Here is a 26,970-nt window from a genome sequence, read left to right as displayed (position 1 = left end):
AAACAGACGTGCCTTGGTTTATGATAGATCTAGGTCCGGATTTACACCTTGCGAGCCCCTAAGCACCCCTGGGTGGATGGGCAGCTGCGGGGGCCCCAGCTCTGCACTTCCCCCCACCGCCCGCAGGAGCTCAGAGCTCCAGGGTCTCTCACTGCCTGTGGCAGCTCGGAGCTGTAGAAGGGGCACTCATGGTGGCTCAGAACTCTGGAGGTCCTGCTCCTGCTGCCCGGTGGCAGCCAGGAGCGCTGAGCCACCACATGCAGTGGAGTTACTCCCGACTTTTAACTTTTAGGCACCCCACCGCACAGCCCCAGTACCCCAACACCCACAGACCTCCCCCACAACCTTCCCCTAGAGACCCACTCTCCCGTGCCCTTCTGCCCGCCAGCCTCACTCACCGGCCCTGTTGGGAGATGACTCTGTCCTCCAGGCTGAACCAGCAGCGTGGTCAGGGCCGGTCGGGGATCACCATGGCCCTTTGGAAGGAGCACAATCAGCCAGGTTGGAGCAGGAGCAGGGCCTGCCCAGGTCGGGTTCCCTCAGGACCCACTTGCCCAGCAGCGCCCCCTGCGTTGGACTGCTCTGAGTTCTTCCCCTGCCCCAGGAGGCTGCTTCACCTTCCATGCTGCCAGGAATGCTTCAGCCGGGCTGTGTGGGGCTGTCTCCCCCTCATCTGGCCCCGCTCCCTGCCGGGAGCCAGGAGCAACAAACCTTGAATTTTTAGGCACCTCTAGAACGTCGGCATCCCTAAGCTTGAGTCTACTGTGAGTAACTGGAAATCCGGCCCTGGATAGATCTGTTTAACAACTTTTGCTGAGTCAGGCCTGTGTGTATTTGAACATGTGCTAACTATATCGTACAAGGCGATTTCATAACTTTACATATAATATTGCTACATACATTTCACCATGCTGTTATTGACCAGTGAGTTATTTGTTTTCAAATGAAACCTCACAAGACATATATTGTACAGTGATTATTACGATAGTGTGAAGGGTGTGAGTACAAGGGTGCTTTTGGTCAGAGTTGCCTTTATATTATCAGAAAAAGATTACAGTTCTTTGAAAAGCTGTAGGTTCATGTCTTCACATATAATGAGCATTAAACTACCAGGTAAAGGTGGTCCTGTGACTATAAATCACCTGCAACATATGCAGAAGAAAGTACCATAAACCAGTTTTACACTGAACTTCAAGCAGACATTTCATGAACCCCATTTAGAGGTGGTTTCCTTTCATGTTATAGCAGTCTCTGATGATGACCCAGCATATTTGTTTTAAGAACACTTTCACAGCAGATTTGACAAAACGCAAAAAAGGTACCGATGTGAGATTTCCAAAAATAGCTACAGCACTCGACCCAAGGTTTAAGAATCTGAAGTACTGTCCAAAATCTGAGAGGGACGAAGTGTGGAGCATGCTTTTAGAAGTCTTAAAAGAGCAACACTCTGATGTGGAAACTACAGAACCCAAACCACCAAAAAAAAAAAAAATCTTTTGGTGGAGGCATCTGACTCATGATGAAAATGAACATGCGCCAGTCCACACTGCTTTGGATCGTTATCACGCAGAATCCATCAGCAGCATGGAAGCATGTCCTCTGGAATGGTGGTTGAAGCATGAACAGACATATGAATCTTTAGCGCATCTGGCATGTAAATATCTTGCAACGCCAGCTACAACAATGCCATGCGAATGCTTTCAGGTGACATTGTAAAAAGGATGCAGGCAGCATTATCTCCTGCAAATTGTAAACAACCTTGTTTGTCTGAGTGATTGATTGGCTTACCAAGAAGTAAGACTGACTGGACTCATAGGCAATTAAGTTTTACATTTTTATTTTTGAATTCAGTTTTATTTGTACATAATTTCACATTTGTAAGTTCAACTTTCATGATAGAGATTGCACTACAGTACTTGTATTCCCGCATGCTCGAGCAATATTTTTATACTCCTCCCTAGTAATCTGTCCAAGTTTCCACTTCTTGTAAGCTTCCTTTTTGTGTTTAAGCTCACCAAAGATTTCTCTGTTAAGCCAAGCTGGTCGCCTGCCATATTTGCTATTCTTTCTGCACATCGGTATGGTTTATTCCTGCGCCGTCAATAAGGCTTCTTTAAAATACAGCCAGCTCTCCTGGACTTCTTTCCCCCTCAGCCTCGCAGTTCCCTGAGGGAGTCAAAGTCTGCTTTTCTGCAGTCCAGGGTCCGTATTTTGCTGCTCCGCTTTCTTCCTTTTGTCAGGATCCTGAACTCGACCATATCATGGTCACTGCTACCCAGGTTGCCACCTACTTTTACTTCCCCTACCAATTCTTCCCTGTTAGCAGCAGGTCAAGAGGAGCTCAACCCCTAGTTTGTTCCTCCAGCACTTGCACCAGGAAGTTGTCCCAAACACTCTCCAAAAACTTCCTGGATTGTCTGTGTACTGCTGTATTGCTCTCCCAGCAGATGTCAGGGTGATTGAAGTCCCCCATTAGAACTAGAGCCTGTGATCTGGAAACTTCTGTTAAGTGTCTGAAGAAAGCCTCATCTACCTGATACTCCTGGTCTGGTGGGCTATAGCACTTCACTCTTGCCCGTTTACTTTATGTAGAAGGTGCTATTCTGCTGCTACTACTACTAATATTGACGAGCTGCAGGACAAATCCTCAGGCCTGGTCTACATTTAAATAGCTACAGCACTCAGGGGTGTGAAAAATCCACCCACCCGCAAGTGCTGTAGCTATGCCAATCTAACTCCCAGTGTAGGTTCAACTAGGTCGACAGAAGAATCCTTCCATTGACCTAATTACCAGTGCTTGGGGAGGTGGAGTTCAGATGGCAGCAGACAAACCCCTTCCATTGCTGCGTCTACACTATGGAGTTATGCTGGCATAGCTATGACATTGTAGCTTTGTTATTACAGTCCCTGTAGTGTAGACATGGCCTTAGATAGCCATTGTGCACTGAGTTCAAGACTGATGCTTGTATGGGTAAGTTTTAAGACAAAACAGATTAACTGTTTTAGGCCAGAGTTTGAAATAATCACTACTCACTTTGAGTGCAGTAATTATATTAATAATCCTTAAATACATACATATATATATAAAATTCTCCCTCTAGTCCTGACATTTGAACATAGAGGTCATAAAGAGAACACCCCTTCCTCAGATCTCTGGAGGCCATGTTCAGAGCTTCTGAAGCACTGATCTGTGACCATCTTACATTCCATGGATTGTGTTTGGTTTCAATAACAGCAGTGCAGTATAGCTTACAGTAGGCAGTTTCCTGCCCGTTGGGTGTTTGCTAATTCAGAAATACCTTAAAACATGTATTTATTAGCAAGCTGAGCAGGTTCTGTTCAGTAATAGTACTGTTTTTTTAAATATGTGGAGTAACTGTGTCTGAGATCAGCACAGTCAATTCACAGTAGGTTCTTAACATTAAATATTGGGGAAACACATGGCAAGCAAATTATTTCCGGTTGGTACTATAAAGTTAATGAACTTTTACCATGTATTTTTTCCTTTAGGAAACTGTATTAGATACCCTATCTGAAGATGCGAATACATTCAAGTCAGAAGATGTTTGTAAAGAGAAAAACACTTTGCCAAATGCTAACTTGTGTTGCCACATTGCTAGCAATATTATTGGAGAAATTGACAAATTGACCAAAGATCTAGTGACTCTACATGATGGGCTGCATGAGCTAGTAACTTGCAAGAAGTCAGCATGGTATGAAAAGGTAAGGATTGTATTTATTTCTTGACTTAAGGAAAATACCTCATTGTTCCATTTTATTGTCATGGACAAGATGACTGCTACTGTGTATGAACCATGAGCTGATTCTCACCACAGAACTCCTGTGACTCTTACTATGATTATTTATTACTTGTTTCAGATAATGCCCACAGAGTGTTAAGTGCTTTTCAAACAAAAAATAAGGTACAGTCCCAACCCCAATGAGGTTATATTCAGAAACCAGACAGATGTGGTGGTCCCTACTCCAATGAGGATACATTCTGAAACCAGACAGATGTGCTTGCATAGTGAGGGGAGGAGTAAGAGGATAGTGACTATGGAGGAGAGGGAGGCAGGAGAGGTTGGGATCATTGGGCCTAATGGAGGGGAAGAATCGGACATCAGATGGGAAATCATAGTGTTTGTGGTGGTGGCAAAGGAGGAGAGGTTAATCAAAGAGAAAAGTGTGGGCGGTCATGGCAGGTGTTAAGGCTGAATCCCCACTCTGTCGCTTCGAGTGCAGAAGGTGGGGGCCCACAAGGATTCTAAAAATTAATACTGGCCACTCCAGGTTTGTATTAAACTCCCAAGGTTACAGCTTTTCTCTGACCTTGGCTTGGTAAACGCTGCCACTACCTAAATGCAAAAAATCACACCTTTGAACCCAGGAAGGAGCACTTGGGAATTCCTCCCTGTGTGGTACCCTCAAGCCCTCCCCGGGGGGAAGAGCTGAGAAAGAAAACAAAGAAAATTAGCTGTTGCCACCAGCTAATCAAACAATATATGCACAAACCTCTTAGGACACCAAAAATCCAATCCTGTTCCTAAAAAAGGTAAATTTTATTAAAAACAAAAAGGAAGAAACTACATTTGGAACTTAGGCTTTTGCTAGATTTTAAAAGAGCAGTTCCAAAAATTAAGCACCCAAAATAGCTTTCTTGGGGGTTCAGTTTAAAGGTTGCAAGCAAACAAAAGCATCTGGGGTTTGCACAGTGGAGTCCACAAGCCTTAAAAAATAAACAGAAATAAACCTAACTGCATCTTCTAAACATTCCCTGCCTTCCAATGATTCCTTCTAGATATGGAAGATAATTTTTCATACCTGGTTCAAACCTTACACAGCATTCCTGCTTATAGCATTGCTGCTCCGTGTCCCTGCAGCCCAGAGAGAACAACAGACGAAGGGGGAAAAACCAGGAGTACTTGTGGCACCTTAGAGACTAACAAATACACTAAAGTCTCTAAGGTGCCACGAGTACTCCTGTTTTTTTTTTTGCGAATACATACTAAGACAGCTGCTACTCTGAGACAAAGGGAAAGTTTCTTTCCCGATTCTAAAAAGTTCTACCTTCCCATTGGCTCTTTTGGTGAGGTGCCCACTTCTTCTTTTTTTTTTTTTTATTAACCTGTGGGCTTGTTAACCCTTTACGGGTAAAGCAAGTAGAGAACAGCTACCAAGAGGAATTTTATAGCTAACTGGCTGGCTGGGTGTCCATAAAAGGGAGCTACCCCCACTCCATTTATTACAGCAGGTCTTGTCAGTTTTCATCTCCTAGAGATGGCTGAGGAAGTTGAGAGGGAGGAGGTTTTCAGAAGGGAGTGGAAGGTTGCAATGAGGTAACAGGAATTGAGTGGGAGTCAGCAAGAGAGGAATAGTGTTGCTTGCCAGGAATACAGTAGAACTGAAGGAGAAGAGAACACAGTTGAAGTGGAAGAAGTCTTTGTGGCCAGTGGACTTTCTCCAGGGGCATTCAGTGGCCAGGAGCAGGAGAACATTGGGAGTGAGCCAAGGTTGTGGGGTTAGCGAAATGGACTTCGTGGTGGGACAGGCAAAAGAACCAAGTGTAGTGGAAGGATTGGACATCTGACATTGGAGTGTGGAAGAGAAGTCCTAGAAGTTGATGGATTGGAGCTCATGACAAGGCCAGGTGGAGGTAGGTGAATCAGGGAATGTGTGTGTTAAGGATCTGGTGGTGGTTGTAGAGGGGGAACTCGGATATTCGGAAACGGTGAGGGGAGCAGGTGTAATGAAGACAAGGATGGGTAAGTGGCCCTTCTGACAAGTGGGGTTGATCCAGGGTTGAAGGTCAAATGAGTCAGAGGGGGAGAAAGACAGGATGTTGAGGTGTCAGACAGGAGGCTTAAGTCATGAAGGATGACTGTCATGAGAGGAAGAGACAGCAATCAAAATCCAAGAAGTTGGTTGGAAAAACTGTAGGGTGAAAGACAATAGGGCATGGGGAGAATAGAGGCTAATGGAATGTTGATCAAGAGAGTGAGGTAGAAGTTGCTGATATATGGAAAACAGGTACATGAACCATTTTGGGGTGATGGATGTGAGAGGAGAGGTCACCACAGGAGAGAGCAGCTGTGGAGAGAGTGTCATGTGGGATCAAAAAGCAGGGGAGATGGTTGCAGTTAGCTCTTTCCCTTTGTTTGGCTGCTTTGTACGGGCTGACCACTGTTTCTAAAGCTGTGATTGCATTGGCCAACCAATAGCATTCTTCTGTTGAATGGGAAAATCTACTTTAAAGCAATAAGGGAGCTGAGATTTTGAACTTTAAAAAATAAAATTCCAGTGTATGGTTCCCGGAGCAAAGTAAACTCTGACTTCTATATATATATTACCATAAATGCTCTTAAATACTGCCTTCATATTAAATAATATTAATGCCATAATAACGTTGTGTATTTAAAATCTCCACTTTAAGATTGCATTAATGTAACTTTTGGGGTTTCATTTCCTTACTTTTATAAAAGAAAAAGGTAAGGATTCATTAATTGCACATTGAAATAAATGTCCTGGATTTCAGAGTAACAGCTGTGTTAGTCTGTATTCGCAAAAAGAAAAGGAGTACTTGTGGCACCTTAGAGACTAACCAATTTATTTGAGCATAAGCTTTCTTGAGCTACAGCTCACTTCATCGGATGCATACTGTGGAAACTGCAGAAGACATTATATACACAGAGACCATGAAACAATACCTCCTCCCACCCCACTCTCCTGCTGGTAATAGCTTATCTAAAGTGATCACTCTCCTTACAATGTGTATGATAATCGAGTTGGGCCATTTCCAGCACAAAACCTGGATTTGTGCTGGAAATGGCCCAACTCGATTATCATACACATTGTAAGGAGAGTGATCACTTTAGATAAGCTATTACCAGCAGGAGAGTGGGGTGGGAGTAGGTATTGTTTCATGGTCTCTGTGTATATAATGTCTTCTGCAGTTTCCACAGTATGCATCCGATGAAGTGAGCTGTAGCTCACGAAAGCTTATGCTCAGATAAATTGGTTAGTCTCTAAGGTGCCACAAGTACTTCTTTTCTTTTTGTCCTGGATTTGTGTACTTGGTTGATGTCCTGGTCATACGTTGCAGTATGTCTGAGATTCAGTGAATGTAATGGAAGGTATAACCATTGAAACAAAGGCAATACAGTGAGATGTGATGTTAAAAGGATGGTTTATCAGAAGTGCCACCCGTTCCACATCCTACAAAGAACCATTCTGTAACACTAGATGACAGCGCCTTTTGGGAAGCAGAAAGTCAGATGATTCTCCATCAGTCTTTCTTATAGCAATCCTCCCAGCTGTCAGTAGTCCTCCTTACGCATAATACGGTCTCCCCTCAGTCTGTCTTATTCCTGCGGGCATGCTGAATGCCGAGCCTTCTCTAGCCCCCACTCAAACAATCTTCTACCTCTTCCCCAGGAGAAATGAGATTCTTGTGAAAAAAGACTGCAGAGGGAAGAATTTGATGTGTCAGAAAAGAGAAGATGTACAGTAGCCAGTGGAGTCAGTGGATACTGACTGATCTGTCTTGGATATGGACCGGTCCTGGGTTACTGAGGCCAGAAAGAATCTTGGATCTCTTAAGAAGATTCCCATGGGTCTTTATTACAGCCTTGTGCCCACTTGCTTAGATTGGATCGTATAACAAAAATGTGTGCATCCACAAAGTATGCTATTAGAACCACTGTATCTCAGTCACGTGAAAATCTATTTTCATCCAACCACTAAAGGCACATCTCCAACTTTCATAGCTTATTTCCTTTGTAAACTTCAAGTTCTTGTCACCTCCCACTGAATCTTTAGGTCTTTTTTTTAAAGTTCCCAAGCTTTTTATTAATAAATGCAAAAGTATGTTTCCCCACTCTCTTCCGTCTTGAAAAGGGTGAGAGCATTTTTGCTGAAACTTTCAAAATAAAAAGAAAAACCTGAGGAGAAACTTCCCAAACTTCAGCCCTAAAGTAAAAAAAGCTTAGCAAAGGAATAAGCATCTGAAAAAGGCCTTCTAGAACAAAATTTTTTGGCAGCCTGACTGTAGGCATTTCTCAGTGAATAGTAATGGTGATGTCTGCTTTTCATCAGAAAACCAGCTCTTTGTTGACTGATTATAATTGTGACATAGAAAGTAATTCAGCTACTCATATGGTCGACTTTTTAGTTAGTTTGCACATAGCAGGTCTTTTATTTAAAATGATTTGTCCTAAATCCCTTTTTAAAATTAAAAACTAGCTCTTGGATGAGAAGTTTTTGTCATCCTGCAGCTCTTCTTTGAACTTGTGGTTGGAATGACATTTTAATCAATCCAAACTCTGAAAGAATTTCTCTGTGAATAAGTACCAATTGCCAGACTTCTGCCACGTCGACTGATGTGACAGTTTTACTGATACCTGTGTGTGAGGGAGTAATAGGTTCGGAAACTTGGAGGAGGGGAGAGAGAAAACATACCTGTATATCCAGAAATGTGACCTGAATTCTAGGCTTTATTCCATCTAGAATCAGGCAAAAACTTTGTTCTTTGGAGACATTTTCAGGGTTTGCAAAGGATCAAAAACTTGTATGAAATGACTAAGTTTTAAAAATGACTCTCTGCTCAGAAATAAATTAAACTGTAAAAGCAGAAATGTCCTTCTTCCAAAGGAGAAATTGTTCTTTGTTTGTTCTTTTCTGAGCATTTCATTTATTATTTACTCCCCAGTTTGAGAGGGGATTTGGTTTCAAGCTGAGTTAAACATTCAGAAATGCACATTGAAACACTGAAGATGTTTGACTGTGGATGATGATTTCTTTAGTTTTATTCAGATAGACACTTACACCCTGCTGAGTTTCTGTGAGGCGTGTGATGCTGCAACTTGGGAGTCTTCCGTGTTCTTCAGCAGTCCAAGTCAAGCCAGAATCCCTTGGGGTTATGGTTGTAATTATGCTGTACTGCTACTAATGAATCTCTTTTGAGGATGAGGTCGCATCGAGTAGATCTGCTCATGTGAAGTTGCGTATACCCCTCCATACAACTCACTGTGGTTGCCTGCTTGCCCAGTCATGGATCTGAATATTGAGGCTTATGAGTATACTAGAGATTATTGCCCCAGGCTCATGCCATAAGTTTTCAACCATGACTGTATGGAGCACTGGAACCCACTACTTTCTTTGTGTACGTTGTGGTGCATATTCCCATTCTGTGCAGGTATCATCTAGGGCTACTGGTAGTTGTGCTTTTGTATTTTTCCTGTTTCTTCAGCTTGCTCATTAGGAACAGTATCTGCTGGGTCGCTCATTTCTTGAGGTCTCATCTCTCAGTGTATATTTTCTTTACTTTTGCCTCTTCTTTGTAATATTTTATGGAATGTCATGGCTCTAAGGTGCAGGTGGCAGCCCTAAGTTCCTCAACTGCTTCCAAAAGTCCAGTGAGTGAAACCTGCTGACACTTTGAGTGGTTGAGTTGGTGGTGTGCCTCCCTCTGCTATGGTTGATGGTTTTGTTTTCTGAGAGGTGTCTCATTATGTAGTAGGGAGGAAGAATAGGGCCTTCTGGAAAAGGGCCACTTGCAATAAACTAGTGTAAGCACTGACTGGATCTCTTGAAGGTCAGCTCCTGTAGTGAGCCCCTGCATATCCCACAAGCCCAAGAGCTGTGCCTCATTTAATCTGTCTCAGAACGTGCTCCTTATTATGGGTGCACATGGACATTGCTTGGAACTGGGCATCCCATGTAATTTACCCCTTCCTCCCCTGAGAACCGGATTGTCGCACATTGTGCTGTGGAGTGTGCTCTAGGTAGGCCTCTCCATCTCTTGCCCTGGGGTCACCAAAGAAATGCTTGATTAGGTAGCCTATAATCAGGCATTCCTGAAAGATGCCCCAAATATGTCTATCTCTTCTTCTGGACTACTACTTGTATTGTTATAAGTAGTGGTTTCCATTCTGGGATCTCTTCATTACTTATTTTATCAGTCCCTTTTACTTTGAATATTCTACGCAACACATGCAGCTGTGACGAAGGCAGAAGTCTTTAGTGCTGTCTGTTTCAGAAGTGAAACAGCAGAGAAGGCCAGCTGCCATGCCAAAGTGACTCCCAGGGCTGGGGAACAAACAAGAGGATACTGCCATCATACAAACCCAAGGAATATCCAAGCCTCCTTGCCATACCTTCCTGTGGACTCCTAATCCTGTTGTTGAATACGTTTACATCAGCTTCCCAGACTCACCTGCTTGTGCAGCCCCCTGGGGCCAAAAAATTTTAAGGCCTGAGTTGGTGACATCACAACACTGCTGCATCATCTTCTCTGCTGAGGTCTGAGGCCCTCCTAATCATATTTGGCTCCAGGGAGCATTGGAAGCAGGTGAGTTTGGGAGAACTCATGTAAGTACATCCAAGGACAGGATTAGGACTGTATACGAAGGTGTAGTGGGATCTTGCTATTTTTGTTCTGAAACCAGTGATCTATGAAGTGACCTGGGATTCCAGAGAGGGCTGGCTGGACAGATCTTTTCAATATGTTTTGGAAAGTGATATTTCCAGGACCCTTGAGTGCAGAGCTGTGCCATGTCCCACTGCTCTGAATGTGCTAGTGGAAACCGTTTTAAAATCAGTTATTGAAAATAATTTCAGGACATGGTCAGTTTCCCCATGGTCATGGTGCCCATCGGGTGCAAAGTATTGTTTATTCCCATCAAAGCACCTTTCATTCCCTGGGATGACCCCATCTCTAGCTTATCTAATCTATGTATATCATAGAATCATAGAATATCAGGTTTGGAAGGAACCTCAGGAGGTCATCTAGTCCAACCCCCTGCTCAAAGCAGGACCAATCCCCAACTAAATCATCCCAGCCAGGGCTTTGTCAAGCCTGACCTTAAAAACTTCTAAGGAAGGATATTCCACCACCTCCCTAGGTAACACATTCCAGTGTTTCACCACCCTCCTAGTGAAAAAGTTTTTCCTAATATATCCAACCTAAACCACCTCCACTGCAACTTGAGACCATTGCTCCTTGTTCTGTCATTAGCTACCACTGAGAACAGTCTAGATCCATCCTCTTTGGAACCCCCTTTCAGGTTGTTGAAAGCAGCTATCAAATCCCCCCTCATTCTTCTCTTCTGCAGACTAAACAATCCCAGTTCCCTCAGCCTCTCCTCATAAGTCATATGTTCCAGTCCCCTAATCATTTTTGTTGCCCTCCTCTGGACTCTTTCCAATTTTTCCACATCCTACTTGTAGTGTGGGGCCCAAAACTGGACACAGTACTCCAGATGAGGCCTCACCAATGTCGAATAGAGGGGAATGATCACGTCCCTCGATCTGCTGGCAATGCCCCTACTTATACATCCCAAAATGCCATTAGCCTTCTTGGCAACAAGGGCACACTGTTGACTCGTATCTAGCTTCTCGTCCACTATAACCACTTGGTCCTTTTCTGCAGAACTGCTGCCTAGCCATTTGGTCCCTCGTCTGTAGCGGTGCATGGGACTCTTCCGTCCGAAGTGCAGGACTCTGCACTTGTCCTTGCTGAACCTCATCAGATTTCTTTTGGCAAAAATCCTCTAATTTGTCTAGGTCCCTCTGTATCCTATCCCTACCCTCCAGCGTATCTACCTCTCCTCCCAGTTTAGTGTCATCTTCAAACTTGCTGAGGGTGCAATCCACGCCATCCTCCAGATCATTTATTAAGATATTGAACAAAACCGGCCCGAGGACAGACCCTTGGGGCACTCCACTTGATACCGGCTACCAACTAGACATGGAGCCATTGATCACTACCCGTTGAGCCCGACAATCTATCCAGCTTTCTATCCGCCTTATAGTCCATTCATCCAGCCCATACTTCTTTAACTTGCTGGCAAGAATACTGTGGGAGACCATTTCAAAAGCTTTGCTTTAGTCAAGGAACAACACGTCCACTGCTTTCCCCTCATCCACAGAGCCAGTTATCTCGTCCTAGAAGGCAGTTAGATTAGTCAGGCATGACTTTCCCTTGGTGAATCCATGCTGACTGTTCCTGATCACTTTCCTCTCGTCTAAGTGCTTCAGAATTGGTTCCTTGAGGATCTGCTCCATGATTTTTCCAGGGACTGAGGTGAGGCTGACTGGCCTGTAGTTCCCAGGATCCTCCTTCTTCCCTTTTTTAAAGATGGGCCCTACATTAGCCTTTTTCCAGTCGTCCTGGACTTTCCCCGGATCACCATGAGTTTTCAAAGATAATGGCCAATGGCTCTGCAATCACATCCGCCAACTCTTTTAGCACTCTCGGATGCATCGCATCCGGCCCCATGGACTTGTGCTCATCCAGCTTTTCTAAATAGTCCTGAACCACTTCTTTCTTCACAGAGGGCTGGTCACCTCCTCCCCATGCTGTGCTGCCCAGTGCAGTAGTCTGGGAGCTGACCTTGTTTGTGAAGACAGAGGCAAAAAAAGCATTGAGTAAATTAGCTTTTTCCACATCCTCTGTCACTAGGTTGCCTCCCTCATTCAGTAAGCCCACACTTTCCTTGACTTTCTTCTTGTTGCTAACATACCTGAAGAAACCCTTCTTGTTACTCTTAACATCTCTTGCTAGCTGCAACTCCAGGTGTGATTTGGCCTTCCTGATTTCACTCCTGCATGCCCGAGCAATATTTTTATACTTTTCCCTGGTCATTTGTCCAATCTTCCACTTCTTGTAAGCTTCTTTTTTGTGTTTAAGATCAGCAAGGATTTCACTGTTAAGCCAAGCTGGTCGCCTGCCATATTTACTATTCTTTCTACACATAGGAATGGCTTGTCCCTGTAACCACAATAAGGCTTCTTTAAAATACAGTCAGCTCTCCTGGACTCCTTTCCCCCTCATGTTATTCTCCCAGGAGATCCTGCCCATCAGTTCCCTGAGGGAGTCAAAGTCTGCTTTTCTGAAGTCCAAGGTCCGTATTCTGCTGCTCTCTTTCTTCCTTGTGTCAGGATCCTGAACTCGACCGTCTCATGGTCACTGCCTCCCAGGTTCCCATCCACTTTAGCTTCCCCTGCTAATTCTTCCCGGTTTGTGAGCAGCAGGTCAAGAAGAGCTCTGCCCCTTGTTGGTTCCTCCAGCACCAGGAAATTGTCCCCTACCCTTTCCAAAAACTTCCTGGATTGTCTGTGCACTGCTGTATTGTTCTCCCAGCAGATATCAGGGTGATTGAAGTCTCCCATGAGAACCAGGGCCTGAGTGCCACTCTGTCTTCTGCTAGTGTTATTGCTGCATTATTAAAAGGTAAAGCCAACACACAGAACTCTTTACAACCCCCTTCTCTCCATGGGATTGCTGGGGAGAGGCTGGACCTGTACAGGATAAGTGGGGCAAGAGAAACTGTTCCTGTTGAGAGGTTGTCACACAAGCACCATTTCTGGAATCTTTATTTTTCAACTCTTTCAAGGAGAGGTGGCAGCAATGATGGTGGTGTATCTTTCACTCTTGGGTGCACAGGGTTGAATAAGGATAGAACGTTTGATTAGCAATTGTAACACAGGATAGCTGGGTCACCAGGGCAGCAGGAGATGGGATTAAGATGCAGTTTTTTGTTTTGTTGTGTGTGTTGTAATGTAGCTAATAAGATGTGCATCTTTGACATATTTTGGCCTTGTGGTTAAACCACTGGACTAGGACTCTGGAGATCTGGGACTGGGTTCATTTCCCAGCTCTGCCACGGACAGACTTTAGGCAGATCATTTTATTTCTGTGTGCCTCCATTCCGTATCTGTAAAAGTGTGATGATAATCCATTCTTTCACTTGCCCTTTGTCTTGGCTGTTTAGATTGCAAGCTCTTTGGGGTAGGACTGCATCTCGCTCTGAGTATGTAGAGTTCTTAGCACAGCAGGACTCCAGTCCTATTTGGGGCCCCACTTAATCAGGCACTGCTGCAGTACAAAGAATAAGGATGCTATTCCAGTTGGCTCTGGGCTATTCCATTCTTGACTGGGTCTCATCACCCTGCTCCAGGTTGAAGCAGTTGATGTTCGAGAGGTGCTCCATTTGTGACAGCATAGTATTTGATCTGCCTTGTAAAGAAGTCATTTCCAAAGGGTCTTTATTATTTTATTTCCTGTAATAAATCACTGTCTATTTTAGCTCACCTTCCAGCTGAGGCAAGTATCCAGACATGCCCGAAGGACAGCCTGTTATGTGTCTGATGCTGTGGCTTGATGTGGAGTCTCTGAGGTCATCGCAGTACTGACGTCATGGTGGAACAGCTTGGGGTTTCTTTGACATTCAGGCTAGATCCAGACTTTTTGGCTCCCGTTTTCTGGACCCTATTATGCCTTACCGCCAGTACCTCTGACTGAGTAATTGAAAGTTCAAACAAGAAAATGCTCAAATGATTTTAGAAACCCCAACGCAGGCTCACCAATGTTGGCTCTTCTTTGAGTGATTGCTCATGTGCATTCCACAATAGGTGTGCATGCTCGCTATGTGCACCGGGGCTGGAAGTTTTTCCCCTAGCAGTACCCGTAGGGGAGCGCCCCTAGCGACCCCTGGAGTGGCACCACCATGGTGCGGTATAAGGGGCGCTGCACGCTCCCCGCACCCTCAGTTCCTTCTTGCCACCAGTGAAGGTGCTTCGGAACTGCTCTGCTCCAGCTCTGCTGTAGCTTTCTCTGTTTGGACTTCGTTTAGTTTGTAGTTAGTTAGTACCTGTAGTTTAAAAAAAAGAAAAAAAGAAGTAGTATAGTTAAGTAGCTTTAAGTCACGCAACACTTGTAAAAGGCCTATGCCTGTGAGTGATCCACACACTGACGCTGTCTGGGGGAAAGCCACCCCAGTGACGGCTGCAAAATTTGCAGAACTTTTAAGCCTCGGACCAAGAAGGAGTGGGACGTACGGCTCCGAGCCATTTTGATGGAGTTGGCCCTGACCCCAGCACTGCTGCACCACTCCGAGTTGGCACCGAGCTCCGTGGCATCAGTGCGTGGCAACCCAATGGTGCCTTCCACCAGTCAACACAGCTTCCTGTCCACAGAACACTCTGAAAAGGCGAAGAAGAGGTCTTCTCCATCAAGGCACCGGGGCAAGGTTGGGGGCAAGACTAGACCTGTGTTGGGCAGCTCTCGATCCCCATCGACCTCGTGGCCTCCGACTCAAGTAGAGTGGAGTAGCCTCCATGCCTGAGGCCCTGCAGGCAGCTCAAGATGTTATATCTCTACTGGTACGGGTTGCACTGACGCCAGCAGCTCCCCAGTCCAGAGGCAAGCCGGCGCTCAGACCTCCACAGCTGCCGCCCAGACGGTACTGCACACAGTCGAGGGAAGGTTCCCGTTGCCGCTCTACGCAGAGTGACTGTTCCACTCACAGCCTACACTGGTCCCCATTGAACCCCACCAGGTTGTCTGGCTGGGTGCCAAGCAGCAGGGGATCCAGGCACCGCTCCACCTCGAGGGAGTGCAGACCTAGCGATCAGAGCGTGCCCTGCTGGGACTGGAACAGACGGCACCGGAGGTTGCTGACTCCGAGAAGCTATTGTAGCCCCTCGCGGTACCGATGTCGATGCTGCACCCGCTCTTCGTCCCGGGTGAGGTCCCTGCCACAGCACTGCTCCCACAGCCCAAAGCATAGATCATCGGCAACAGGCCGTCACGGATCCACCTGTCAGAGCCGTTTGCGGAATAGCTGTTACAGACAGTACTCCCACTCCTCCATACCTGGTTCATAGTCTCAAGCCCAGCACCGCTCTTGACGTCCTCACTTGTTCCCGTCCCGGGATAGAGGTAGATCATATGCCAGCCTGGCCTCCCTTCGGAGTTGACAGTCAGTGAGCCAGGCAGGGCAGTCTGCTCCGACGGTGCCACAGCAGGTGCAATGACACCGGGCTCCCTGGCCAGCGCCCTGGTGCCAATGGTCCTGTGGACCCCGATGCAGCCCTCGGTGGTGGCTCGCTTGGTGGCCGGAGCCTTGGAAAGACCATCGGCCTCCCTCTCTCAGCCCCCCAGGAAAGGGTCAGCGGAGCGCTTCTCCCCAGTTCTGCGCTCAGAAGGGAACCAAGTGTTGGCACCGGTGGGGACGCAGAGTACCACACCCCCATCCTCATCCTCCCCAGATGAGGCAATCACGGCACCTCCTCCCCCTATTCCTCAGGAGGACACACAAGCCCACCAGGAACTTTTGAAAAGGGTGGCATTAAGCGTCAATCTACAAGCTGAGGTGGTGGAGGAACCCTCAGACTCCCTCTATGATGTCCTCTTGGCTGCAGCGCCTGGCCAAGGTGGCTTTCCCCCTCCACAAAGGGGTGGCAAAGATCTCAAATGCCTGTGGCAGACCTCGGCTTCCTTGCCCTCCATCTCTAAGAGGGCAGAGCAGAAGCATTTCGTGCCCTCCAAGGGGCACGAGTATCTATATACCCACCCCGCCCCCAACTCTCTAGTGGTTGAGGCGGTCAACTATAAGAGCGTCAGGGCCAACCCACTCCTACCCCTAAGAATAAGGACTTGAGGAGACTAGACTTACTCGGTAGAAAGATTTATTCTTCCTTGAGCTTCCAACTGAGGGTGGTGAACCAACAAGCCCTGCTGGGCAGATATGACTTTAACTTGTGTGGTTCAAAGCCGAAGTTTGCACACTCCCTCCAGGAGTGTGATAAAAAGGAGTTTAAGACTCTGGTTGAGGAGGGCACAGCTGCTGCCAGGGCGGCCCTTCAGGCAGCCTCGGATGCCGCATATACAGCTGCAAGATCTATGGCCTCTGTGATGTCTCTGAGAAGAGCGTTATGGCTCCTGTTGTTGGGTTTGTCCGGTGAGGCACAGAACTCCTTGCAGGCCCTGTTCGCAGAACAAACAGACGTGAAGTTACGCTGTCTCAAGGACTCCTGCATGACATTAAAGACTCTTGGTCTCTATGTCCCAGCCCCAGCCAGGACCAAGTTCAAGCCGCAGCAGGCCCCCAGTCAGACCACCCACTACAAATATGAGCCTCCTTATAAAAAATCAAGGGACTATAAAAAACGCCCACAGCGGCAGTCTCGGCCTGTGCCCCAGCCTGGGCCTTCCAAGGGCAAGCAGGTGGGTAAGCGCCAGTTTTGATGGAACGCCCTGGAACGACTTACCAGTTTGTACCAGGCATCCACCCGACCTTCCCTTCTGCAACCGCCTATGTACTTTCCTCTTCGAGTGGTCACTGCTGACCTCGGACCAATGGGTCCTCAACACCATCTCCCGGGGCTATACCCTCTGGTTTCTCTCTACCCCACCCGCCCCCCTTCCGGGATCCCTCTCACGAGAACTTATTCGAGCAAGAGGTGAGATGGCTCCTCCACTTAGGAGCATTGGAGGTGGTGCCGGCAGAGTTCAGATACAAGGGGTCTACTCCCGCTATTTCCTTATCCCGAAGGCCAAAGGGGAGCTCAGGCCCATCCTGGACCTGCGAGGCCTGAACCGGTACATGGTAAAGCTTAAGTTTTGCATGGTCTCTCTGGCATCCATCATCCCCGCCCTGGATCCCGGAGACTGATACGCCAACCTCAATCTACAGGACGCATGGTTCCACATTCGCATATTAGAGGGCCACAGGCATTTCCTCCTCTTCACAGCAGGACAGGGACACTTCCAGTTCACTGTCCTCCCATTTGGCCTCTCGATGGATCCCAGAGTATTCACAAAGTGTATGTCTGTGGTAGCGGCCTATCTTAGGCATCGGGGGTCCAGATTTTTCCTCACTTCAACAACTGGCTGGTCAAAGGCAGCTCCAGATCACAGGTACAGGATCACGTAGCACTCCTCCTGTCCACATGCACTACACTGGGGCTGCTGGTAAACAGCACCAAATCCACATTGGTACCAGTGCAATGCATAGAGTTCATTAGTGTGATTCTGGACGTGACATCAGCCAGAGCCTCCCTCCCACCGGACAGATTTGAAACCTTGAGGGAACTCATCAGGGTGGTCATGAGGTTTCCAATGACGACTGCCAAAGCGTCCTTCCAACTCCTGGGTCATGTGTTGGCGTACACATATGTGGTTCGTCACGCCAGACTCGGGATGTGGCCTCTTAAACTCTGATTTGGCCTCGGCATTCTCCCAGTCCAGAGATAGGATGAACAAGATTCTCACTGTGCCCGAACCTATGCTAGCCTCCCTCCGCTGGTGGTCCACCCCGGGGAACATGCTCCAAGGGGTCCTGTTCAGGGGCCGGCCTCCAACTGTAGAGTTGGTGTCCGATGCGTCAGACTTGGGGTGGGGAGCCCATGTGGGAAACCTCCAGACCCAAGGTCTGTGGTTCATGCAGGAACTAGCCCTGCACATAAATGTCAGGGAGCTCAGGGTGGTCTGTCTAGCCTGCTTGGCCTTTTGCTAGTGACTGGCAGGCAGGGTGGTCAGAGTTCTCACTGACAACCCGGCCTCAATGTTCTACATAACAGGCAAGGTGGGACCTGCTCCTCAGCCCCCTGCCAGGAAGCCCTCAGGCTGTGGGACTTCTGTATAGCCCACGATATCAACTTGGAAGCCCGCCATTTACTGGGCTTTGAAATTCTCAGTCGGATTGCGTGAACCAGGACTTCTCCTCTCAACACGAATGGTCGCTGCACCCGGAGGTGGTGCACAGGATGTTGTGAACGTGGGGCATTCCCCAAGCGGACCTCTTCGTGATCAGGCAGAACTGCAGGTATCCTCATTTCTGCTCCAGGGGAGTTCTGGGCACGGGCACGATCTCCGACGCCTTCCTTCTGTCCTGGTCGGGTCAGCTTTTGTGTGCTTTTCCCCAGGTTCCACTGATCGGCAAGGTCTTGGCAAAGATCAAGACGGACAAGGCTCGTGTCCTTCTGATTGCCCTGGCGTGGCCCAGGCAGCACTGGTACGGGACTCTCACGAGCTTGACAACGAGCTGTTGCCAACCCGCCTGGACCTTCTCTCTCAGGACCAAGGTCGCCTCCTCCACTCCAACCTAGCAGCCCTCCACCTCACGGCGTGGTTGCTCAATGGTTAGGCCAAGAGGAGAGGACTTGCTCGGAGGGAGTCCAGCGCGTCCTCCTAGAGAGCAGGAGGCCCTCCACGCATCAGGCCCACCTGGCAAAATGGTTTTGATTTTCCCGATGGGCTGCTGATTGGGGCGTCTTGCCAGTGGCTGCCCCGATCCAGCTTATACTGGATTACCTCCTTCATCTCAGAGCCCAGGGCCTAGCACCCTCGTCCGTCAATATGGCAGCCATATTGGCCTTCCACCTGCCAGTACAAGTCCACACAATATTTTCTCATGCCATGACCGGTCAAATCGTTAAGGGTTTGGATCTCCTTTTTCCTTACATTAGACCCCTGGTCCCACAGTGGGACCTGAACTTGGTTCTGGCCAGGCTGACAGGGCCTCCATTTGAGCCGCTTGCTACATGCTCCTGGTCCCACCTTTCCTGGAAAGTAGGCTTTCTTGTGGCAATCACCTCTGCTAGGAGGGTCTCAGAGCTACGGGCCCTGACCTCTGAACTCCCGTACACGATATTTCATAAGGATAAGGTCCAGCTCCGCCCACACACTTCTTTCCTCTGTAAGATGGTTTCTGCCTATCATATGGGCCAGGACATTTTTCTTCCAGTGCTCTGTCCCAAGCCCCATGCATCTAGTGAGGAGCGCCGCCTCCGCATGCTAGATGTGAAATGGGCCCTGGCTTTTTACCTGGAACTGACAAAACTGTTCAGGAAGTCTTCGCAGCTGTTCATCGCCACGGCCGAACTCATGAAAGTTTGGTTGATCTCCACTCAGCTGCTCTCCAACTGGATCACTTCCTTTATCTGTACTTGTTACGACCTGGCGGGAGTTCGTCCTCCGCCGATTGTGAGGGCATACTTGACCAGGGCGCAAGCCTCGTCGGCCACCTTTCTGGCTCACATCCCTATTCAGGACATTTGTAGGGCTGCCGCATGGTCCTCAGTCCACACATTCACCTTGCACTATGCGATAGTCTCCCAGAGTAGGGAGGACGCCAGGTTCAGCAGGGAAGTACTCAGTCCCGAGTGTCTGTGAACTCCTACCCACCTCCAACAGATATAACTTGGAATCACCTATTGGGGAATGCACATGAGCAATCACTCGAAGAAGAAAAGACCATTACCTTTTCCATAACTGATGTTCTTCAAGATGTGTTGCTCATGTCCATTCCACATCCTTCCCCACTGTCGGAGTTGACTGGCAAGAAGGAATTGAGGGTGGGGGGAGCGCGCATCGCCCCTTATCCTGCACCATAGTGGCGCCACTCTTAAGGGTCGCTAGAGACGCTCCCCTACTGGTACTGCTAAGGGAAAAACTTCTGGCACCGGTGCACGTGGCGAGCACGCAAACCTATTGTGGAATGGACATGAGCAACACATCTCGAAGAACACCAGTTACGGAAAAGGTAACTGTCTTTTCTCAGGTCTTTTGGCACTCTCATTGCTATATCCTCTTTACTTCCCTACCCCTTCAGATATCCTATGAGTGTCACCTCGGCTTGGCACGTGGATTAACTCTGATCTGGGGTAAAAATACCGATCTCTTTGGACATGCAGCATGCTGATTCAGGTGCCAAAGTTAGTTATAATGTAATCAATAACTAACATAAATATTTTATCCATATTGTTTGCTAAGAAGTTGGATACTGACCATGTCAATAAAACACGTCGTGAATGCAGCTGAAAAATTATGTTTCACTAAATCTTGGGTGAGCTTTATTTAACGGAAAACTGGAAGAAATCCCATTCCAATGAGGGAACTCGTTTTTTAGGCATTGTAAATATTTTAGTGCCTGTTTAGGAAATATGCAGAGTTACTTGTGTTTTCACAGTTAAAATGTAATATCTAGAGATAAAGGTAGAGAAGTTCTGTGGGGTTCCAGGGTGTAAGGTATGAAAAATCCTAGCTCTGCCTTTGTCATTTGAATCTAAAAGACTTTAGGTGTGTATGGGCTGGAGGAGATCACTGCAAATATCAGTTTATAAATATCATTTCAAGCCATATTGTTTGATTACTCTGGGAAGTTTGGAAAGCGATAGACTGTTTCCCATGCTGTGACAGGAGAATTGAAAAAAGTGGTTAGGTGCTTGAAAAGGTGAAATTACCAGCTTTACATTGCAAGTTACCCATTTATTCTGGAGAAATCAGTTTTAATTTAGGGTCAGTCATAACCGGGGCATGTAGTTTAGTGTAGTATTGGTTTTGATAAGTGTATCTTTAACGAGCACACACAGAGCCAGACTTTGCAGCTAGTGACACAATGGGCTATCTCCATTGAAGTCAGTGGGGTTACTTGCGTTTGTCACACGATATTATGACTTGTACAGTAACCTGGGAAAAACTTTGCCCAACTGAGGGCCTCCCAAAATAGGCAAATTAATGTTGCCTTCATTTTATATGATCATGCAACCCATGAATGTCAGAGTTCAACATGGGATGCTCCATCTTCACCTGAGCCGTCTGCACTCAGACTACTGTTTGGGCCTGTAGAGCAAGGGTTTTCTCCCACTGCAGCCTCTTGGTGCAAATTGGTGATGCCAAGAGCCAGAAAGCTGGTAGATCATCCTAGACAGGGATCCCCTTTGCAAGGAGGAGTCATCAGCTGGTGCAGAGCTAGCATAACAAGCTCCTGCGCCATCCCCCTGTGTAAGTGGTTTGTCAGGGACATTTCCAAAGTACTGCTGTGCTACAGCAATCCCCAGTTGGCAAATAGCTTGTTGGGTGCTATTGTACTTTAAAAGTAGTCCCCAGGCTAAAATTTTGTTATAACATGTCAATAATCCCTTAATAGTGGCCTTTTAGAAGAACAGTAATGGCCTTCTGGTGCCCTTTACAGTCAAGGACAGACCATCAGAACATGTTCCTCATCCCAAAATGGCAGGTGTTTGAAAAGTGCTGAGCACCCAGCAGTTTTTATTGTCTTCAGTGGGAGCTGATGGGTTCTCCACAAGTCTGGAAAACAGTCCAGTTCTTTAGGTGCCCAAATAATGATTATAAAGCCTAACTTTAGGACAATTTTTAAAAGTCTTGGCCATGGTCTTTTACTGCCTTGGGGAACCAGAACTACACTGTTTCTCCTGCCTTCAACGTGACCTCCTTATCAGCAGCACCCAGTAGTGTTTTTCAGTCTTATGGGACCCTCCTGCCATAGTAGAATGCCAGAATGAAGACATCAGGGCAGGCTACAAAAGTCTCTTACACAGCATGCTCACCCGCCATTGTTAGGGAAAAAGGTTTTCCCTCCCGTCTAGGGTTAGGAGGGTAGCCTTCCCTGGACTTCTGTATTAGCCAAACAAAACACAGAGCCTTGGCTCTTTGATAAAGTGAGGCACTTTAATGCTAGCAAGTACGACAGCTGAAGGGCTCACCAATTCCTTTACAGAGGAAAATGGTGAAGCCCCGAACAAAGAACAGAGATGGGCTTTTATAGCCTGGTTCAACATACAGTGTGATATCTCTTCCAGTTCAAGCTGGTTAACCCAGTCTGTTTGAAGTTCTGGGGTAGGTATAAACATGGAGGCTTATCTGTATAAGGAATTCTTTCCCCAAAACAGGGAGTACAGGTTACACACAGTTCACATTCCTTCCACCCATAACCTTAGAGAGAAGACAGATAAGCATAGAAAAAAGACAGAGGCCTAGCTTTACTTTAACTTTACTTTAAACAATCATAGGGTTGTTTTCTGGTTCTTTTCTTTATCACCCAGCCCGACCCTCCAGCTTCTCACTCTCCAGATCTCTCTTTCAAATGCTGCAGGGTCTCACACTATTGTGAGATACTAAACCTCCCCACTGTTTTTTTCCCCAGCATAGGGCAATTAGTCCCCACTCCAATGTGCTGATAGTCCCTCCCAACCCTAACAGGAAAAACAATACCCAGCTCATACAAGACCCCTTGCCAGTGAGGCTGGCATAGGAGATGACATAAAATGAGGCTGTTGGCAAATCCATAATTAAGTATCATCAATCCTCCTTCACTCAGAGCCAGACCCAAACAAACCCTGAACACAGACACACCTCAAAACTCACCCTTCCTCTGAGCCCCAAATACAACCCTCTTCCTCCTTCTCCCAGAAAAGTAACAAAATGTTTTCCCTCCCAGTCCTGGCTCCCTGCTACTGATCATGGTGATGGAGAGGTCCCTCACCTCCAATTTGGCCCATTCAAACATTTTTCCATCCAAACTGTTTTTCAGTGGAAAATTGTTTTTTAACTAAACAAAATTTTTGTCAAAAAGTGTCAGCTTTCGAGCTTACGTGGGGCTCTTCTGTACTCAGAGGATCCCTTTCTCATTGACTGCTGCCGCTCAGATGGTGACTCTCTGCTTTAGATAAAATAGGTACTTTGGAACGCTGCAACTTCCCTTTCAGTTTGTTTTGGAATGACACCTGGGAGCTAGCTTTTGAATAGTGAATTTCTTGTTTAAAATGCATACGGTAGAGATGCATACATTCTAAACTAATTGGAAGTCCTGGCAAAATTTGGGATGCAGCTGCTTGTATAATTATATGTTCCATTAGTGGCTGTAGCTCAGCTTTACAACTCTTCTAAAATGTCTTCACAATTTACAGTGCAAATAATGCTTCCTATAAACATTAGCCTTGGAGCATCCCTTTCATTTATTCCCCATTAATTCCCAGGGCCTAAATTTATTGCTACTCTGTACATTAATATTTGCTGGAAAGTAATAATTATATCAACATTCCCTTAGCCGTCATCTTTATCATCAAGCCATGGAAGTTTTCTTCTGCATACACATCCTAAAAAATCTTTTTGTTGTTCGGTGGCTTTGTTTTTATTGGGAAACAAGTGCACACTTCACTCTCCCCTCCTAAATGAAAACCAGTAGCATGTGTGTGTTTTTGTGAGTGTTTCTCGAGAGATTGACTTTAGGTTGAACCTCGAGGCCGCTCCCAGACACTGCATCGCTCTCCTTACACCTGGGACTGGTCAGACCGCTCCTAGTGCCAGTCACCAGTGAGTTGTCTGACCCAAGCCTTGACAGCCCCACCCTGGTCACTGGAGGGTGACTACTTCTTGGGCTCGAAGGCACAGTTCAGCCCCTTCCCCAGAAAGCAATGCGATTGGGCTCCAGAGGGCGTGTCTACGGCATCGATGCTGACCTGGCAGCAAGGCTAGTGGCTGACCCAATGGCCTTATTGGAACACTTTGGGCATTCCTGTCATGCCATTGCCCCACTCTCACCAGCCCTTGGTCGCTGAGTCAGACAGGCTGAAGGCCGCGCCCATTGCACCAATGGCACTGGGCTCAGTGCAGGACACTCTGGTAGCCACTGCAGGTGAGGAGCTGGTACCACCCCAGGCTGCCCTCTCCGGCGGGAGAGGACACTGCCAGCCCTCCCCTGGTTGTCCAGTCATCCTCCCCACAAGGCAGCGGCGGGCCCCTTGAGCGCTAACCCACCAGATGATTTTAGGGAGCATCAGGCACTGCTCCGCAGGGTGGCCTTCACCTTGGACCTTAAGGCGGAGGAGAGAGAGGAGCAGACAGACACATTTTTTAATGTTATCAGCATCCACCCCGGCCCGTGTCGCGCTCCCAGTGCGGTCCTGAACATCGTCAAAACCATCCAAAAGGGCAGAAAAGTAATACTTTGTTCCTGCGAAAGGGTTCGAGTACTTATACACCCACCCTCCACTGGGATCATAGATCTTGTCGGCAGCCAACGAGAGGGATAAATGGGCCCACCAGTTCCACCCCTCAGAATAAAGAGGCCAAGAGGATGTATTTGTTTGGTCAAAAAACTTATTCTATGGCCAGCCTGCAGTTTTGGGTGGCAAACCACCAGGCCCTCTTGGGACGCTATCACTTTAACTTGTGGAGCTCTCTTCTCAAGTTCAAGGACTCTGTGTCCCAGGAAGCAGCCCAGGAGTTCGCAACTCTGGTGGAGGAGGGTACCGTGGCAGCTCGGTGCTCTCTCCAAATGGCCTGGGACGTGGCTGATTCAGCTGCCTGAGTGGTCTCCTCGGCAATGGTCATACAGCGCAGTTCCTGGCTCCAGACTGCCGGCCTGTCCCAGGCGATGCAGGCCTCTATTCAGGACCTCCCATTTGATGGTGTCGGCCTTTTTTCCAACCAAACGGATGCTCATCTGCATGCCTCTGGAGAGTGGGCGACCCTCCGCTCTCTGGGGATGCATACTCCTCAGGCGTCGAGGCAGTCATTCCAGCCTCCCCCACCACCACAACAGTAGCAGCCTCAGCAGGCACCTGCAAGGAAAAGGGACGTAGGGTTTAGTCACCGCCACCCTTTGTCATCCTATTCTCCTGCTCAGCCTGGCCCAGCGAAGCACCAAGGGGGCCAGAAGCGCTCATTTTGAGAGTGTGGTCGGGAGCAATGCACCAGCCAACTGCCCGGATCCTTCCCAGCTTTTCCTCAACCGCCTTTTTCCCTACCTCTCGGCCTGGTTGTGGGTTACATCAGACCGTTGGGTCCTGGATGTAGTGACTCGGGGTTATACCCCGTAATTTTTGGCCACCCCTACCCCCCCCCCCCGACTTCCCCGTCCCTCCTCAGGGACCCTTCTCATGAGTAACTCCTTGTTCAGGAAGTCGTAAAGTTCCTGGGCTTTTTGGCTGTGGAGTAGCTTCCTCAGGATATGGAAGGAAGAGGATTCTACTGCCGCTGCTTCCTAATCTGGAAGGCAAAGGGGGGTCTCAGACCCATTCTGGACCTGCATGGCCTCAACAAGTCTCTAAAGAAGTTGAAGTTCCACATGGTCTCCCTGGCTTCCATCATCCTATCCCTGGATCTGTGGGACTGGTACACCACTCTCGACTTAAAGGATGCTTACTTTAATGTCTCCATATTCCTGGGACACAGGCATTTCCTGTGTTTCATAGTGGCCGGGCGCCACTTCCAGTTCACAGCACTACCCTCTTGTCTGTCTTCGGCCCCCAGGGTGTTAACGAATTGCGTGGCACAGGTAGCAGCTTACCTGAGACGGTGAGTGGTCTAGATCTTCCCTATCTCAGTGAGTGGCTCATCAAGTGCAGGTCTCCGGGGCAGGTGTGCAGGAGCCTCGATCTGGTGCGATCCACCTGCAGTGACCTGGGCCTGTTACTAACACAGAAAAGTCCATGTTAATGCCAGTCCAATGCGTAGAGTTCATCGGCGCGGTCCTCAACTCCACATGAGCCATGGCCTTCCTTCCAGAAGCATGTTTTCAGGCCATGCTGGGTTTAATCTCCCACATAAAGAGCCACCCACTCACTACGGCCCACACATGCCTGCGACTGATGGGCCACGCAGCCGCGTGCACATACGTGGTCAGCTATGCCTGTCTTCATCTGTGGCTTCTGCAAGCGTGGCTAGCCTCGGTCTACACCCTCAGCAGGCATCCCCTGAACCAAATGGTTATGGTGCCGAACCACATCCTCCTGTCTTTGTATTGGTGGCGGGATCCCAGGTAGGTACTGCGGGGAGTCTCCTTCACTATCCTGTCTCCACTGATCATCCTGGTCTTGGACGCGTTGGATCTGCGTTGGGGAACCGATCTGGGCGAGCTCAGCACCCAGGACCTCTGGCTCCACAACGATCTCGCCCTTCATATCAATGTCAGGAAGCTCAAAATGATTGGCCTGCCAGGCCTTCTTGCCCCACCTAAAAGGCCAGGTGGTGCAGGTCCTCACAGACAATACCGCTACGATGTATTACATCAATAGGAAGGGCGGCAACAGGTCTTCGGCCTTTTGTCGAGAAGTGCTCAGCCTCTGGGACTTTTATGTGCGACATGCCAATCATCTAGTAGCCACCCACAGAACCAAGAATGTTTTGGCAGATCATCTCAGCAAGACCTTCTCATCTCGCCACAAATGGTCGCTCCATCCGGAGGTGGTCAGCCTAATCTTCCACAGGTGCATCCAAACCTGGTGGTGCTACACTTGACAGCCTGGCTACTGCATGGCTGAGTGGGGACGAACAGTGGTGTTCCGTTGCTGTCCAGCAGGTTCTGCTGGGTAGCAGGAAACCCTTCACCAGAGCCACCTATATGGCGAAGTGGAAGCGCTTCACGTGTTGGGCCTCAGTTCATC

At 47.8% G+C, this 26,970-nt stretch overlaps 1 protein-coding gene across 2 annotated transcripts in view; it reads left to right on the top strand.

Moving 5' to 3' along the window:
• The window catches only part of TEDC1 (tubulin epsilon and delta complex 1), a 161,383-nt gene that overhangs the window by 115,212 nt on the left and 19,201 nt on the right, over window positions 1–26,970 (top strand). For both annotated transcript variants that reach the window (XM_073356246.1, XM_073356245.1), the window contains one exon: window positions 3,511–3,723. In XM_073356246.1, coding sequence (XP_073212347.1) covers window positions 3,511–3,723 — 213 coding nt within the window. The remainder of the gene's footprint in view (window positions 1–3,510; window positions 3,724–26,970) is intronic.

Source organism: Lepidochelys kempii, chromosome 8 (assembly GCF_965140265.1).
Source record: "Lepidochelys kempii isolate rLepKem1 chromosome 8, rLepKem1.hap2, whole genome shotgun sequence".
NCBI classification, from domain to species: domain Eukaryota; kingdom Metazoa; phylum Chordata; order Testudines; family Cheloniidae; genus Lepidochelys; species Lepidochelys kempii.
Note: the sequence above shows the minus strand (reverse complement) of the source record. Positions and strands in the feature narration are given on the sequence as shown.